Genomic DNA, 18,688 nt, shown 5'->3' on the forward strand with positions numbered 1-18,688 from the left:
GACGAGGCTTTGAGTCAAGAAAAAAAAAAATGCACCAACTCGGCGCGATCTCAACTCGACTCGGTTTTTCAAGGGTCCGAGTTGGCACCAAGACCCGAGTTTTCAAACCTTGGTAGTGAGGGCTTTTTTCCAGATGGTGGAGGAAAAAGGGCAGTCAAAGAAGAGGTGGGCAATATCCTCGTCACCATTCTATCGGAAGACGCAGGAAGGGGGGACAGGGATGAGTCTATGGAGAAGGAAGGAAGGCTTGGGTTGAGAGGCAAAGGCTAAGGGTAAGGCTAAGGGTTCTCCAGGTTGTAAAGCTATGGCGAGGGATATGGCCTTTGAACCAGACTAACTTATGCCAGGGGACAGAGGGGCCAGGGTTCCTAACAAAATTCCAGGCCGATCTAGAGCTAAAGAGGCTGTTAGGGGAGGGAAGCCAAATGACCTTATCCGCATGAGACGGGGGGGAAGGTAGAAGGGGTGGGGGGAGGGACGGCCAGATCTGGGATAGGATTGTGGAATGGAGGGAAGGAGGGGGGGGGGACCAAGAGCCTGGAGAGAATTGCCGAACAATTCTTCTCCATAGATTCATCCTTGTCCCCCCTTCCTGTGTCAGAAAAATTGCCAAGAGGTAAATGGCAATTTGTACATTTCTCAAAAATAGTTGACAAGAAGCTTCCACACTTATCCATTTTAGCTTAGAAGATGCATTTCTAAAGATGAAATAACATAAACCCACCTTCATTAAAGAAACTATTGAACAATATAGTACCTCATGATAGAGAGATTGAGATGACTTATATCTCTGAGAGGTTCAAATGTCACTGAAGTTCTATTTAGTCACTTGAAGAATTCGAATTGGCTGGGCTATCCTTGCAGACTTGGCCTAAAATTACAATTCTACCAGTTGAGGATGAGCATAAGCAAGCCCATTTAAAAGGGCGTACCAAGTGCACTAGGCTCACCCCACTGCGGGGTTAGGGAAGGGTCATAATGTACACAGCCTTACCCCCGCTTCGCGGAAAAGCTGTTTCCCAACTCAAATTCGCGACCACTAGGTCACCATGGAGCAACCTTACCGTTGTGCCAAGGTCCACCCTCTATAAGAGGCCCATTTGATCAATAAAAATAAAACCATCTAGGTTCTAACCCAAAAAAAAAAAAAAAAAATCAGATCTAAATAACTTTTAGAATTTAGATATCCTTCAGCATCTTTGAATTTGTATAAGTAAACGCAAAGCATTTTAAGCATCCTATCCAGTTAAGATAGTCATACAAGAATTTTTTTGCATGGAATATAATCAACAAATTACTTACCCAAAAATGTCTGTGCGCTTGAGAAATCATTCACTTGTACATAATCATCACGCTCCTATAAACACAGAACAATGATGGCGGAAAGGGGACCAAACCAGCCTGTTAATTCAATCCCTTACAATTAATAGAATTAAGGAAAATAATTAAACCTGACAGAACTGCTTCCCATCAACATACTTTCTGAGCACTATCCTGCAAAAAGGCGGTGAATTCTTCTTCCCAAATGTGAGTCCACTGAATATGAATTAGACCCTGGAGTAAAAACAAATTTGTTTATTGTAAGAAGATATCAACATTTTTTAGCATGCATAAATCAAATATTAGAAACAGAAAGACCTAATCGAACATTTGCTGAAAATCAATACATATATCAAAGTATAGAGAATCAGGGGAACAAAAACGATGGTCTTTTTTTTCTGTTCCTGATGGCAGCAACAATGCTAAGTTTCAGAGAACTATGCTAGTGTTATCCAAAGCTAATTGTCTTGAAAGTAAAAAACTCAAGCACAAAGCTACAGTTTAGGATGCATGTTAAAACTCTAGTTATCTGAGCAGTGTCATGTCAGAAAAATAACATGGGAAAGCTAAGACTTAACAATAAATTAAGGATATATAAATTGTATTTTTAGAGTACAATGAATATTACTAATGCAGATTTTGAACAACAGAGAAATTCAGAAGGATAGTATCACCTGAAAATATTCCATTAGATGAAACTCGGAAAGAATATAAGTTGCCATCTTCTGTACATTCATTTCTAGATCTTCAAATCCAACTGTGGAAAGTCATAGTAATCAGATTTTAATGATTACGAGTGTGACCTCATTCATACCTTAAACATGCACTCAAAATTGATTGAACTATCACCACATCAGACACTTGCACGCATTGAACATTGTTTGATGCAATTTATTGACATGTAACAAGATTAATTGAACTTTCTCCACTTCGAATGCAGGATCAATTCTAACAGATAGTCAGATACCAAGAAGTACTAATGAGGTGGCTGATGATTTGGCAAAGCATGGGGTGGTTTGGCCAATATTATTTTTCGGAGATTATATTCCTCTATGATATGCTTTAGTTGTGGGGTGGGCATCATGTATCGGGTTCTTAATTAAATCTTCATCCTCATACCCTGGTTAGAGAGTTCCTTCTTGTTGTACTACTACCATAGTTGTCATGGCGTCGCCATGGCGTCCTGTCCCTGGAGAAGGTTGCATGGCGACCTACGCCATGGCGTCCCTCTTTGATTTCTTCTTCCTGTCTCTCTTTCCCTCTTCGATTTCTTCTTCCTGTCTTCGATTTCTTCTTCCCTCTTCGATTTCTTCTTTCCCTCTTCGATTTCTTTCGATTTCTTCTTTCCCTCTTCGAATTCTTCTTCGATTTCTTCTTCCTATCTTCTTTCCCTCTTCGATTTCTGCTGTCCCTCTTCGATTTCTTTCGATTTCTTCTTCGATTTCTGAATTTTCTTCTTAAAACTTGAGAAACAATAGAGAAAAAATAAAACATGGCTTGAGTATACATCTATTAAAACATTAAAAATAGAGAAAATAAAAAATAAAACATGGTCGACATGCTCGCCATGGCAACGCCATGGCGGGCGACATGTCGATATATCGACGTGACACCCCTCCACCGACTTGGATCGCCGTGACGCCGTGACAACTATGACTACTACATTGTACTTATCTTTCTAATAAATAAATTGTTATTCATCAAAAAATAAAAACAGAAATAGTGCAGTATGGACAACAGCAACAGAGTTGTCAGATCATGGATCTAATCCACCAGCCATAAGAATAAGAAATTTCAGGGCTATAAGATGATGAAACCTACCTATAAACACTAAAATTAAATAAAAGCAGAACCCTCTTTTCTTACCTTTTTACAAACACATGCACAATCCAAAGAGGGGGCAGAGTGGAACCACCTAAGCATACTCTTCATCTTGTTTTGATGTGACAATTAAACTTCAAAAGTTGAAGTTACTTGGGCACCCAACTACTGCATGACTACACACGGTGGGTGTTGCTTTGTCTCTTTGTGGCGGTTGCCGGACATTTAAGTTGTAAATCTCATTTCATTTCAGTAAAATTTTTCAAATTTCTGGTTTCAGAATAGATTCAGCATGTAGTACAGCCCATCGAAAAGTTTCATCTGCACATTCCTTCATTTTGGCTGTTTATGGTGGCTTTCGGGAATGAGTTGGGTTTTATCAGAACCAAAAATGTAAAAGCTCAGGCTTGATTTCACTTATGAATGAATTTATAGGACCTAGGGGCCTACTGGCCCATTTTGTGCTGTGCATTTGAATAGTCAGAACTTTTTTCTCACAAGTCCAATTAAACTCATATTTTAATGTGTAATTTATTTTTTGGATTTTATGTAAGTTTTTCTGGCATTCTTTCATATTATGACATTTTTTGGTTTTTTAACAATCAATTTTGAAATTTTGTTGGTGTCCACAATCTCTATAAAAGGGGCGTATCCAGTGCACGATGTCCCGCCACTGTGGGGTCTGGAGAGGGTCATATGTATGCAGCCTTACTCCCACTTCACGGAAAGTTTGTTTCCCGACTTGAACCCACGACCACAAGGTCACAATGGAGCAACCTTACCGTGCACAGTCTCTATAGCTTCCTAATTTTTTTATTTTTATTTTTTAAATTATTGATAGGTGAAGAAGAAGATTTGCCTTGGTATGAATGCCTTTGATAAGTAAATGACTACCTACATGCGACAGGCCAATAACAACAAGAAATGTACACGTATTCTCCACACATCCTTCAAGTCAGTGCATATATATCACATATGCCAGCTTACCCAGAAGGCCAGAATAGCATGTGCATGTGAACTGCTGGTGTGTTCAATCAACATGACATGGACCTGTTGCCAGTCTTCAGGTTATGGCAGGATGCAAATTTCTATTATCCTTAATGTGCTTGTTTTTTTCGTATGCTGCAAAGTGGGGATATTGATGGCAGCCTTTTTATCAACAATATAGATGCATTGGTCAATCAGTAACAAATCGGAGCTCCTTTAGAAGTATATTAAACCATAAGGAGCTTATAAATACTAGTCCCAAAATAAAGGTACCATGTCATGAAGCAAATCTCCCATCAATCACAAACCAGAACAATCTGCTTCATTATCTCTTTTCTTTACCCTTTGATGATCATATCTAGGTAACAATATTCTGCATGTACCTTCTGAGTGAGAATCTCTAAGAATGTATAAATTGACTTTAACCACTCACTCCATAAAATAGATAATGTAGAGGATCACGATGGACCTAGCCCCAGGCAGGATCTTCTTGAATAAAGTTTAATGCTGATTTGATCTTCAAAATACTAGGCAACAATTGAAGAACTTGTAGCAGATCACACAATGAAATTGATTGAAATAGATACAAAGAAGAAAATAGAATATAGAAAAGAAGGATAGGATTGGATCGAGCATCCCACTCTCTCCCGGGTCTCTCACCCACGGCCTCTCACCGTATTTTGGTCTCTCACCAATGGCATCTCACCATGTTCTCTCACAGAGCAAAGCACAAGGCTATGTTTTTTTTTCTCAATCTCATTAATCAAATTCATGTACAAAAACTTACATAGAAGACTCAAAAATAGACTCAAACACTAAAAAGGAAAGGCCTAACACAATCCTTAACTAATAAGGTAACATAAACTGATTAGGAAACTAAAATAATGAACGAAACAGACTCAAAACAGGACTCTAACTAAACTAATGAAGTAAATCCCGTTTTCCTACTTTCTACCCATATTTTAGGCTCATTAAGTTGGCCAATTACAAAGTAAACCCATGGGATCAAAAGCCCAACACCTACATAACCCAACCCAAAGCTTATTTTCAATAAAATAAGCCCTTTAGGTGAACCAACAAAAAACCTGACACATCATCAGACCAGGCTACCTCTCACAGCAGTTAAATCCCACAACTACACTGGGTTGGTTCTGGGGCTTGTTCCTACGCCTACACATGGAACTTTGATCTACATCAATAGAAAGCTAAATTTCCCCAACAATTTAGTAAATCAACCTTCATCAAGAAGAGAATATACATTGTCTTCACATAACTAGTAGTTCTTTTCAGCAGGGGTCTCAGAGGACTTACTAATCATTTATCTTAGTTAGAAGCATAGTTATCAAGGCGTCGACATGGCGACGCCATGGCGTCCAGGCTCCTTGGTCGCCTTGGTCGCCATGGCGGGTGCCTTCCTGCCTTGATAACTATGGTTAGAAGATCAAACACACACTACAATGATGAAATAAGATGCCATTCTTGGACATAGAAACCTTGATCCTAAGAATTTTCAGCTGGCCAAAGAGAACTTGAACTACAAGGTTACCCTTCTATATGCCTCTTCCTCCAAAAAACATGAAGGAAGCATTCTTAACATCAAACTGTTGAGCCCAATTTTCATTAGAAGCTAGGGAAAGAAAAGTACATGGTCTTAAGGGGTATTGATGTTTGCTCGAAATGTTCCTTCCCAATATTGGGGGGGGATGCGGTTGATGGCACCAGTGTTATGCCGGATGCACCTAGTCCTCTTCGAAATAGATGGCTTGCCAACAATGGGGTTCTAATGTCATACATACATGGTTCCATGAATTCAAACCTTGCCCATGGGTTTCTTCTCCTTGATACAGCTTCTCAAATATGGTCTGCTTGCAAGGAAACATACGGGCAGCTTGGCAATGATGCCCAAGTTTATGAACTCCAGAAGAAGTCCTTCACACCACTTAGGGAGACTTACCTGTCTCCAAATACTATGCTACTTTGCGCAGCCTCTGGCAACAATTTGACGACTTTTCTAATTTCCACCCTACTACGGCTGTTGACATTGTTGCCTATAAGAAACATGTGGACAAGATCAGGGTGTATGATTTTTTGGCAGGGTTGAATGTCGAGTATGATCAGATTCGTGTTCAAGTGTTGGGCCATTCTCCATTTCCCACACTTGAACAGTCAAATGCCTTGGTCTCTTCTGAAGAAAACCGTAGGGCTGTTATGCTGCAACCTCCTATTACTGACCGATCAGCCCTCTAGACTACTGCCCTGGCTGCTCCTGCACCTGTTGGAAATCTTTCTCTTGGTGATTCTACTACAGACACTGTTACGTGTGAGCACTGTCACAAGCCCTACCACACCAAAGAGAAATGTTGGAAGCTTCATGGGAAACCTGCTGACTTTGAAGCAAAACAGGTTGCCAAGAAAAAATCAGAGAACAAGGCTCATCACACTGAGACTGTTACCACAGCCCCTGCTACTGACATTGGTCTATCCCAGGATGATCTACAAGCATTCCTACGTGTGCTAAGGTCTTCTGTTGCTGCTGCTTCTACTACATCAGTTACTGCCAATTCCTCTGCTCCTTTAGGTTCACATTTTGCCCGGTTAAGTATTTCATTTGGTAGTCATTGTGCTTCAGTAGCTTCCCATCCTTGGATCATAGATTCTAGAGCTACAAATCACATGACTGGTTCCTCTAGCCTTTTCCATCGCTATTCTCCCACGTCTAGGAAAGACAAAGTCAAGGTAGCTAATGATTCCCTTTCCTCCATCTCTGGAAAAGAAATCATCAACTGCACTTCCTCTCTTCCTTTGTCTTCTGTTTTGCACATTCCAAATTTTACTACTAACCTCCTTTCCATTAGTAGTACTACTCGTGATCTTAACTGCAAAGTAACGTTTTTTCCTTCCCATTGTGTTTATCAAGATCTGGTCTCTAGGAAGCCAATTGGATTTGGTAAAGTGCACAGTGGATTGTACCTGCTTGATGGTGGTCTTACTCCACCACCAGTACCTTCTCCGCTACACCAGAACTCTTTGGTCTCTATGGAACTTTACCAATGGCACTCTAGATTAGGTCATCCTCCATTAGGAATTTTAACTCATTTATTTCCTACTTTAGTAAAAAATTGTAATAAGGAGGATTTTTTTGTGAGGCTTGTGTTATGGTCAAACAGACACGTTCAACTTATTCTATTTCAAATAAAAGGAGTTCTTCTTGTTTTCATTTGGTGCATTCTGATGTTTGGGGTCCTAGTCGTAAAACTTCTCTTTCTGGTCATCGTTGGTTTGTTTCATTTATTGACTGTTACTCTCGAAACACATGGGTCTATCTTATGCACACTAAAAATCAAGTTTTTTCATGTTTTCAACATTTTCATAAAATGGTCCAAACTCAGTTCCAGGCTTCTCTCAAAATTTTGAGAAGTGATAATGGAACCGAGTATAAGGAATCTCAATTTCAAAAATACATTGCTAATCATGGCATTATTCACCAGACTAGTTATGTAAATACCCCAGGCCAAAATGGTGTGGCTGAAATGAAGAACCGCCACTTATTAGAAGTGGCCAGAGCATTGATGTTTGCTCGAAATGTTCCTTCCCAATATTGGGGGAATGATGTTCTCACTGCAGCCTATCTCATTAATCGATTACCTACTTGGGTTCTTGACTCCCGTAGTCCGATTGAGGTTTTACTTGGGAATTCCTCCTTTGTGGTTTCAGCAAAGGTGTTTGGCTATGTGCGTTATGCTAGGGATATAAAATCCCCTGGCAAACGTGAACCCCATGGGTTATGGTGTATCTTTTTGGGTTATTCTCCAACCCAGAAAGGTTATAAATGTTACCATCCCCCTACCCGTCGTACTCTGGTCAGTATGGATGTAATTTTTCATAAAAGCTTTTCATACTATTCTTCCCCAAGTCTTTAGGGGGAGAGTTCTAGTGAAGATGTATTGACCTTTGAGGTTCCTCCTCTTTTATCTCCTCATTGTGAAGAGGCTGCCCCTACCTTAGCTGATGTCCTTACTTTAGCTGTTGCCCCTACTTTAGCTGGTGCATCTTCATCCAAAGGGAATCCTATACATAGGGAGATTATGGAAAATAGTGGTGGTAATGTTCCTATTCAGGGCGACCTGACTCCAGTCCAGAGAACCATTGGTGAATTTCATAAGAGAATTGACAACTTCAACATTATCACCTATAAAAAACGATGTTCCAAAAAAGGGCAACTTCAATCTACTGTAGCACCAATACCAATCCAGTTGCTGACTAAGGATTCAGATCCTACTTCTCCAGGTAAGACTTCTTCTTCCGACCTACCTATTGCTCATCGCAAAGGTACTAGGACTTGCACTCAGCATCCCATATCTCATTTTGTTTCTTACAGTTCTCTTTCTCCCTCCTTTCGTGCATTTGTGTCCTCTCTTTCTTCTGCTTCTATTCCTAAAAATTGGCAGGAAGTATCTACAGATGGAAAGTGGAAGGCAGCAATGTTGGAAAAAATGAGCATTGAAAAAAAATAATACGTGGGATATTGTAGCTCTTCCTCCAGGAAAAAAACCAATGAGATGTAAATGGGGGATTGTGGTCAAACAAAAAGCAGATGGAACAGTTGGTCGATACAAGGCACGTTTGGTTGCAAAGAGCTTTACTCAGACATATGGAATTGACTACCAGGAGACCTTCGCACCAGTGGCAAAACTCAACACCATAAGAGTTTTGTTATCTTGTGTTGTAAATCTTGGATGGGATCTTCAGCAATTGGATGTGAAGAATGCCTTCCTCCATAGAGAGTTAGAGGAGGAGGTGTATATGGACATTCCACCAGGCTTCTTTGATGATACTACCAAGGGCAAGGTTTGTAAATTGAAGCATCCTCTTTATGGGTTGAAACAGTCACCTAAAGCTTGGTTCGGCAGGTTTCACAAGGCTATGATTTCTGTGGAATAAAAACAAAGCCATGCTGATCATACATTGTTCATCAAACGAGTTGGTGATAAGGTAAACATTCTCATAGTATATGCTGATGATATTGTGGTAACCAGAAATGATGGTGATGAAATCAACAAATTGAAGCTCTTCCTTAGCCGTGAGTTTGAAATAAAGGATCTGGGAACTCTAAAATATTTTCTAGGGATAGAAGTTGCTCGGTCTTCAAAGGCCATCTTTCTTTCTCAAAGAAAATATATCCTAGATCTATTGTCTGAGACTGGGCTATTAGGGTGTCATCCTTCAGATACTCCCATGGAAGCTACTACAAGACTCAAGGAGAAGGCAGGTGAACCAATTGACAAAGGTCGTTATCAGCGACTGGTGGGCAAACTAATCTACCTCTCTCATACACGACTTGACATAGCTATTGCTGTGAGTTTGGTAAGCCAGTTTATGCATGCTCCTGATTCCTCTCATATGGAGGCAGTTCTTCGCATCTTGCGATATTTGAAGTCTGCTCCAGGAAAAGGAACTCTTTTATCTCCCAATGGTCATCTAAAGATTGAAGCTTACACTGATGCTGATTGGGATGGCTCTAACAACAGAAAATCCATTTCTGGATGCTGCTCTTTTGTGGGTGGAAATCTTGTCACATGGCGTAACAAGAAGCAGAATGTTGTGGCAAGGTCCAATGCTGAAGCAGAGTTCCGTGCGATGGCACAAGGAATACGTGAACTGTTATGGCTTAGAGGATTATTACAAGATATTAGTGTTGTTGTCCATCTTCCCATGATGCTCATAACCCTGTCCTACATGATCTTACTAAGCATGTGGAGGTTGATCGACATTTCATCAAGGAGAAGCTTGAAGCCGGACTCATCTGTGTTCCCTTTATGAAGTTTGTTGATCAGTTAGCCGATGTGTTCACGAAGGGGCTAAGTGGTAAAATGTTTCATCCTATTTTAGTCAAGTTGGGCATGCATGACATATATGCACCAACTTGAGGGGGAGTGTTGGATTGTATGGGTCAGAATACCATGGGGGGTATTCTGGACTTTTTACCTCTTTATTATGATTTCTATTATATAAGGGCAATTCTGTCCATGTTTATGTAATTTTCTCATTATAAATATAAAGCTTGGGATCGTCTAAGATCAACCAAGCATTATTATTCTCCAATTCATATCTGTTAACAGTTCTGGACTTACTCTCAGAGACTGGTTTGTTAGGATGTCACCCATGTGACACCCCTTTGGAGGTTACTACTCGTCTACAAGAGAAGGATGTTGATCCTGTTGATAAGGGGCGCAATCAATGGTTGGTGGGAAAACTAATCTATCTCTCCCACACTAGACCAGACATTGCATTTGCAGTTAGCTTGGTCAGTCAATTCATACATGATCCCTACTCCACCCATATGATTGTTGTTCTTCATATTCTCTACTACTTGTAATCAGCTCCAGGAAAAGGGATTCTCCTATCTCCATATGACCATCTTCGCATTGAGGCTTACACAGATGTTAGCCGTGGTATCCCTAACAGGAAATCCACTTCAGGCTATTGTACCTTTGTAGGAGGTAACCTTGTTATATGGCAAAGTTAAAAAGAAAAATGTGGTGGCTAGGTCCAACGCTGAAACAGAATTTTGTGCCATGGCCCAGGGCATATGTGAGCTATTGTGGTTTTAGAGCTTATTCCAGGATATTGGTGGTTTTGTTCATTGTCCAATGATGTTGTACTGTGACAACAAAGCAGCGATCAACATTGCTCACAATCCAGTGCAACATGATCGTACCAAGCATGTGGAGATCGATAGACATTTCATCGAGAAGTTAGAAAGTGGGTAGATTTGTATATCTTTTGTGAAATCTGATGATCAACTTGCAGATGTATTCACTAAAGGGTTGAGGGGAAAGTTATTTCATCCTACTCTAGTTAAGTTGGGCATGTGTGATATCTATGCACCATAGTTATCAAGGCGGCAAAGCGATCATGGCGTTTGAGGGCCTTCCTAAGCGCCTTGGCGATAGGGCGGCCGTAAGGCGTCGCCTTGGCGAACAAGGCGTTTTAGTGTTCTTTTTTTATAAAACCATTTTATTAGGCACAAATAGCATATTAATTTTTATATAATTCTACTTATATACTAAATAAATATGAAAGAATTGAAGTATATAATCAAGGAATTGCAAAATAGCATGATCATAGAATTACAAAATCAGTGAATTACATAATTACAAAATCAATGAATCACATTATTACTCAGTCACATGATGTTAGAATTATAAACTCACTTAATCACGGAATAAATAGTTACATAACCACAGATTGCATAACTTACAATAACACATGCATTTCATAAATTATACTAAGGAATGCACAATTTACATTGAATTGCAGAAATTACAGCAACAACCACTCCGGCAGCAGCCAAAGCCACCGGCCATCACTAGTACAAGCCAGCCACAGAAGAATAAGGTATAGGAGAATAAGAAAAATAAAAAAAATAGAAGATGGTCAGACATGGAACAAAGAAGAGGAAGAAGCTAGAAGAATAAAAGGAACAAATGCAGCTGCCAAAGCTACCGGCCACTGGCCTGAAGAAGTGAAGAAGTGCTGCTGGCCGGAAGAAGAGAAGAACTGAAACCGAAAAAAAAGGACACTTGCTGCTGGCCGGAAGTTGCTGCCGGAATGCCGGAGTAAGGAAGACAGCGGTGCCGGAAGATGTAAAAGGTCACCGCTGCAAAAGGAAGAAACATAGAGAAGGTTAGAAGAAGGGTTTAGACTTTAGAAGGAAAAAAAAAAGGCACAACACTTCCTGTGGAAGCTGGAGATGTCGCCGGTGGGGGTGGAGACTGTTGACAGGGTAATGGAGATGTCGCCGGTGGGGGTGGAGGCTGGAGATGGTTAGAGAAAGGGTTTAGACTTTAGAAGATAGAGGTTTAGAAGGGAAAAGAAAAAAATAAAGCACAATACTTACCTTCAAGGCTAGAGATGTCGCCAGACGCCGGTGGAGGTTGAGGCTCGAGATGGAGACGTCGGTGGAGAGTGGAGAGTGGAGAGTGGAGAGTGGAGAGTGAAGATGTTAGAAGGGGTTCAGATTTTTGAAGAATAAAAGAAAAAAAAAAAAAAAAAAAAAAAAAAAAAGCAAAATACTTACAAGGTTGGAGATGTCGTCGCCTCACCGGATGCCGGTCGAAAATGGGGACTGAGAGGGAGGAGTGAGGTCTGAGGGAGTCGCGACAGTCTCCCTCGCCGCTGCTCCTTTTTCTCTTTCGCAGGTTTTCTTTCTTCTCTTTTGGTTATGGGTGAGATGGTGAGGAGTGAGGAGGACTTCCGTTTTTTTTTTTCGTTTTTGTTTGGCTTAGGTGATTCCATGTAACACAATATACAGAAATAATGTATACAAACCTATGAAAATATAAGAAATAGAATAAAACTTTACATATTTTAATTTTGTTTTGTTTTTAAATGATTCGGTGTATCGCAATGTAAGAAAATCATATACACATAACCAATAAGAACATAGAAAAAAGAATAAAATGTAAAAAAATTAATAAAATAATGAAGTAGCGCCTTTCCACCAAGGCGCCCAAATGCCTTGACTCTTCAAAACCGCCAGAAGGCGACGCCTTAATAACTATGCTATGCACCAGCTTGAGAGGGAGTGTTGAGTTATGTAACCCGATAAGGGTATTTTGGGTTTTTTTCTTTATTTATTCCCTGTTATAAGCATAGTTGGCTATACAGGGACAGTATTGTAATTCTGCCTTATAAGTGAATGTTATAAATGAAGGGGCTGAGTCTGAAGATCAATTCACTCAAGCCATTCTCTTAATTTCTGTCTTGCTAACAGTTTACAACATATATGGCTTTAAAAAGAGTTGAATGGAAAACAGTATCATGCATAGCTGACCCCATTTAATTGGCAAAAAGCAAGTTGAGCTAAGTTTAGTTGAGACAAACAAGTTTACAAGAATTCACTCAGTTGCAGAAGGGGTTCCATACCACTAGAGGACAAGAAAAAAGATTTCAGCCGGTTGTCAAAGCGTTTGAGAAGTTCTTCCCTTACTTTACTCTCGAGCCAGTTCTTCACATCCTAGATTAGAAGATGATAACAACGAATGTAAACACCATATATGTATACAGAAGCAAAATGGCAAGCAACACAGCAAACTCATAATTAACATACGACCTGTACTGATCAAAGTAATAAGGTGACAGAAATCCATGCATGGTAATTATATTTCATCTTTGTCAAATTCCAGTGAAACAGTCCCTTGCAAGCATTTAGTGCCAGCAAATCCTTTAAACAAGCTTCATTTGCATACCTTGCCTGAATATGCTAATCCTTTCGTCAGCTCCTCCCTCGTTTTGTCCTGACACCCCAAGGAACAGGCTCATTGTTGTCTCCTGGCAGTCCTGGGGTCTCTCTTCTGTCTCTCTTGTTGCTCCTGCCTCTCATAGCTGAGGTTTTAGCTTCTGATTCTTTGTTTTGTAGCTCCCCTTCGGGGGCCCTGTAATTTTTTTTTTCTCTCTTTGGTAATGAATTTCTTATTCACCCAAAAAAAAAAAAAAAGAACCAAAAGAGATTTGTTAAAGTTTATAGTTGGATGCTATTGTCTATAGTCTATGACTATGTTCTTTAATATTATTATGTATAGTTTACTGGAGCGTAGTTATGGTCTATAGTCTTTTGTTAATAGTGAAGTCCTGTGTAACCAGAGTCCTTATTGTATTGTTTAACTATTCTATTTCATCAATATAAATAAACAAAGTGGCTCACAGTAAGGGGGTTCTATTCCTAGTCGTGAGCTTTATCTGGTTCACTACATCTCTTCTTCTTCTCTCTTTCTCTTCTCTCCTACGCAGGTGCTGGTAGCTTCTGTCCTGAAATCATTAAATGGTGCCAGAGTGGGTGGTTATTCAGTAACTGCATTCCTATCACTGGTTTGAGAGTCCTTTAGGGATTTCTATTATGGTTTGTGGCAACCTGCGCTGCTCCTGATTTTATGATATAAATCCTTGCAATTAATATGAAGAACAAGTTTGCAACTGAAAAAAAAACAAAAAAAGAAGGGTTCTTTGAAGTGGAAGACTGCTTGCTGCTGCTGGATCATTCTCTCTTGCTATTTTTTTGGCTGAATAAAAAATTCATTACCAAAGAAGAGGAAAACAAAACAACTTCCAAAGCCCGACGGCCCTACCCGTGAGGGGGGGGGGGGGGGGGGGGAGGCACAAGCTTGTAAAATAGAAGGGGATAGACCCCAAGAAACTACAATAAGCCTATTTTTAGGGGTATCAACACACCAGGAAGAAGACCCAGATAGCTGTGATTTGACATCAAAGAGAATGGAGTTCGAAATCTGCTGAAAGAATCTAGACTTAGAGGTCCACCTTCTGAGGTTGTGCTCTACCAGATATGGGAGACAGCAGTACCAAAAGCTAATTTCTCCACCATGTCACAAAAGGATTTCCCGGCGAAAAAAATGTTTACCCAAATCCATTCTTTGTCAAAGGTCAAAATTCTTCTTCTCCTAGGCAAGCATTTGGCCAGCAAGCTTCCAAACTGCGGAGGAGAGGGGGCAATCGTAGAAGAGTGAACATTCCATCATAGACAGCATTGGGGAGGGACTGGAATCTGCCGACAGATAAGGAAAGACTGTATGGGGACTGGGGAGGCAGCAGGAGAAAACCCTCCAGAATGTGAAGCTGCGGCAGGGGATGTGGCTCTTGAACCAGATCAAATTGCGCTAGACTAATGCACCCACGAACCCTAATGAGATCCCAAGCCGACTTGGGGCTGAAGAGACCCGACGAGCAAGCAGACCAACAAATAATATCACCACTATCAATGGGTCTTCTGGGGATGCTCGACAGAACATTCCAGATGACAGTCAAAGTGGAGAAGGGGGGAAGCCAACCATCCTGCCGAATAATGTCTGAAACCATGTCCAATCTGCTATAACCGGAACTATAAATAGCTTTATCTCCAACTGAGTGAAGAACTCCATGTGGGTGCAAGTGGTAGAACCAGAATCTAGTGGAAGATCCATTGTCAATATGAGATTTAATACCAGAAGCAAGATGTCTGAGCTTCAGGATTTTTCTCCAGACCCAGGAGGCATCAGAGAAAGGAGTAGTCCAAATGGAGTCGTTATGCAGCGGGCGAGAGTAGACCTAATACAGTTCCACTTAACCATTAACTTCCAAATCAACTTGAGGATACTAGCATGATTGACATCTTTGATTCTTCTCATGCCAAGGCCCCCTTTATCTTTGGGGAGACAGACAGAGGCACAACTGATAGGGTGGAGGAATGAGGCAGTATCACAACTCTTCAAAAGAAAGGCACACTTGAGAGACTCCAACTTCGAAATAGTGGACTATGGAAGGCCCAAAAATGCCAGACGAGTAGATGCAAGGGGACTGAAGAGCAAATCTAATCAACTCTAGGCAGCCGGTTATAGAGAGAAGCTTCCCTTTCTAAAGTTGTAGCCTTTTTTCCGCAAAAGATCTAGGATAGGGGAACAATGGAAAGCAGTCAGCCTAGAGGGGATCAAATGTAAGCCCAATATTTGACCGGAAGGCAGCCCAAGGAGAGCCCAGACATCTCTCTAAAGCAAGACGTGTCAACCTCATAGACCCCGGCTAGGAAAAGGAGAGATTTAGAGAGGTTGATACCGAGGCCTGACATACTTTGAAAGTGGCGCAAGCAGGACAACATGGTCCCAACTGAAGAGAAATCAACTTTAGAGAAGTAACATGAGATCATTGGCAAAGGCCAAATGGGAGATCTTATTCGTGGAACTAATCATGCCTCTACATGTGCGCCTGGAAACATAGGCCGACTGCTGAGCCCACGCTGGCTCAGCCGCACCACCCGGGGTGCGAGCCACCAGAGAAGCAAGCTATTACAGCTATTTCAGAGATCAAATCCTTTCTTTCCTCATCATTCAACATTGAACTGATGATCTGAAGGGGCTCGTATTCTGCTGGACGGCTAAAGGAAGGCAATCGTGACGAGGCCGGGGGCCAAGGAGAAAGAAAAACAACTCCCATTTCAAAATTCAAACCGCTGCGCTCCTAAGGTCATCCTTTCCTGAATCTTAGCTCTTCTCTTTCTTATTCTTACTACTATCGTCTCATAGATTGACCATAGAAGCAATATCCTTCGTTAGGTGCATCAGCCGCTCTGGCTTATTCCTATCTTTTGCAAGACAAAGAGCTTTACAATTGGACATGGGAGAGATGAGATGTTGGTTCATGCAAGATTAGATGCTTCTGAGAAGCACTTCAACAGTTAAAGTGGAGATGTAGGCATAGTTGTCAAGCCGTTGCCTAGGCGTCCAAGCGGTTTTTTAAAGGGCCTGATGTGGTCCGCCATAGTGTATCAACAAATGGCAAGTGCCTAGACACTCCAGGCGTCGCCTAGGATGCCTATTTAACATACTCGGTCCCATAGTTGTCACGGCGGATAGGTGATCCAAGGGCATTGGAGAGGGTAAAAAATCAAGGCGACACCGACTAGGCGGTCAAGGCGTCCAAGGCGCCCAAGTCGATCAAGGCGCCTAGGCATCGCCTAGGTGACGACTAGGCGACGCCTTGACAACTGTGGTCGGTCGCCTAATGTATCCTTTTATTGTATAGTTGTTTTTTTTTTGTGTGTAATAAGTAATAACCAATGACTATTTATTCTTTTTATTTGTATTCCATTGGTTTACGTACAAATTGTTATTTTAGTGAGATACATTGGACCATAGGGTAAAAACACAAAACAAGAGAAGAAGTTGAAAAGTTTAGAAGAATAGAAAGTGAAAAGAAGTTGAAACAAGGTGAATACCTAGTCGCGTGTCTTCTTCCTCCCAAAGCTGCGGATGGTGTCTTCTTCAGATCTTCAGCCTTCTTCCTGTGTAACGGTTAAGTTTTTTTTTTTTTTTTCTTCCTTTAACTTCTGCAACACTTCTTCTCTGTTCACCCCCCCCCTTTTTCCTGTTCCTATTCCGTCTTCTTCTGCACCACATCTTCTTCCTCCCCTTTTTTTTACCGTCTCCCACTCTCCCTCTCTGTTTCTCTTCGACCCCCACCCCCTTTTTTTTCTGTTGAACAAGAACAACTTGAAGCTTCCGTCTCCCTCTCTATTTTTTTTTTTTTATCTGTTGAACAAGTTTAACACATATGTAAAATTGTAAATATTATGTGCTTAATATGAGTCTTCATTTCTTAGTAGATGTTTTTGTGCCTTTTATTTTATTGCTTTGTTTTTTTTTAATGAATAATTGAATATACACTTCTTTATATATTATATATTTTGTTCTATCATTTGTTGAGTTTCTCATTTTAGCAAATAAGTATAATGTCATTTTGCATTGATATGGCTATTATGTTGATTCTTGTCTCTTGATGTTGCTTAAAGTGTCCATTTTTGTCTCTTAATGTTACTTATAGTATTGATTCTTGATTTAAAAAAATTAGATCATTACCGTACTAGTCTACTAGATATATTAGATATATTAAAATAATACTAGGGCGCTTAGACCGCCTAGGCGGGCGCCTAAGCGCTTAGACAGACCTCCAACATGGTGGTTCGCCTAGGCGCCGTGACAACTATGAATGTAGGGGGAAAGGGGACAGCCCTGACGAAGGCCAACAGACAATGCAATGAAGCCAGCAGGGCTACCATTAACCAGAATTGAGAAGTGGGGAGAAGAAATGCAATGGGAATTCCAGTTGATGAAGATAGGAGGAAAGGACATCATTTTATGCATGACACTGATAATAACGTCCTAGGACAAAAAATCAAAGGCTTTCTGGATGTCAATTTTCATAAGAACAGCAGGGGGGTTGGATTTTCTATCGAAGTCTCTGACAAGGTCAGAAGACTCAGAACAGAGAAGAATGTTGTTATGTGTGTCTCAAATTCTGGTACCCGTTTGAAGTTTGCCCCGTTCCGACATTTTTGGTGGCAACCCGAAAGGGAAATTTTGTGAGGTCTGTGATGGTAGCGAAGGGCTTTGGCCGACAGATCGACCCAACTTGGATGAGTATTTCTTTGTTCTATTGTCTTGTTGTGTAAGCAAGAGAGAGAAGTAAGATTTGGGGATTTTCGAGTTAGGGTTTTCTAGGGAGAGTTCTTACTGCGACCTTTGAGTTTTCTTGTGAAATCTCCACTGTAATTTTTTCTACCATTACATAGTGAATCATCTTCAGCTTCGCCCGTGGATGTAGCACATCATCAACCACGTTAAATCTCTGTGTCATCTTTGCTTGAATCTGTTTTGTTTCTTTGTGTTTCTTGGTGTTTGCGTTAACAAATGTTATCACTGATGATTCTACCAGGGATGAAAACCGTTTGGTTGGCAAGGATTTTGGCAAGAACTTCTACTGAAGGTTGCAAAGGGAGATGGGCCGAAAGTCAAACAAAGAGTTGGCACCTTTTCGTCCTATAAGGATTTCTATTATGGTTTGTAGCAACCTGAGCAGCTCCGGGCTTTAAGATATAAATCCTTGCTATTAATACGAGGAACAAAGGTTTTTTGAAGTGGGAGACTGCTTATTGGCTTTATTGCTGCTGCTGCTGATCGTTCTCTACCCTGCGTGCCCATTCTTTTTCTCTTCCTGTGATGAATATTTTTTCTCC

At 40.8% G+C, this 18,688-nt stretch overlaps 1 protein-coding gene across 9 annotated transcripts in view; it reads right to left on the reverse strand.

The window, feature by feature from the left end:
- Window positions 1–18,688, reverse strand: part of LOC122645947 (WASH complex subunit 5-like) — a 157,072-nt gene that overhangs the window by 62,745 nt on the left and 75,639 nt on the right. For all 9 annotated transcript variants that reach the window (XR_006330545.1, XR_006330546.1, XR_006330544.1 and 6 more), the window contains exons 15-18: window positions 13,057–13,147; window positions 1,995–2,077; window positions 1,480–1,554; window positions 1,303–1,357 (exon numbers count right to left, since the gene is read on the reverse strand). Coding sequence is in view for 6 of the 9 variants with exons in the window: in XM_043839412.1 (XP_043695347.1) it covers window positions 1,303–1,357; window positions 1,480–1,554; window positions 1,995–2,077; window positions 13,057–13,147 (304 nt within the window). In the remaining 3 variants the exon portion in view is untranslated. The remainder of the gene's footprint in view (window positions 1–1,302; window positions 1,358–1,479; window positions 1,555–1,994; window positions 2,078–13,056; window positions 13,148–18,688) is intronic.

This window comes from Telopea speciosissima, chromosome 1 (assembly GCF_018873765.1).
Source record: "Telopea speciosissima isolate NSW1024214 ecotype Mountain lineage chromosome 1, Tspe_v1, whole genome shotgun sequence".
In the NCBI taxonomy this organism is placed as follows: domain Eukaryota; kingdom Viridiplantae; phylum Streptophyta; class Magnoliopsida; order Proteales; family Proteaceae; genus Telopea; species Telopea speciosissima.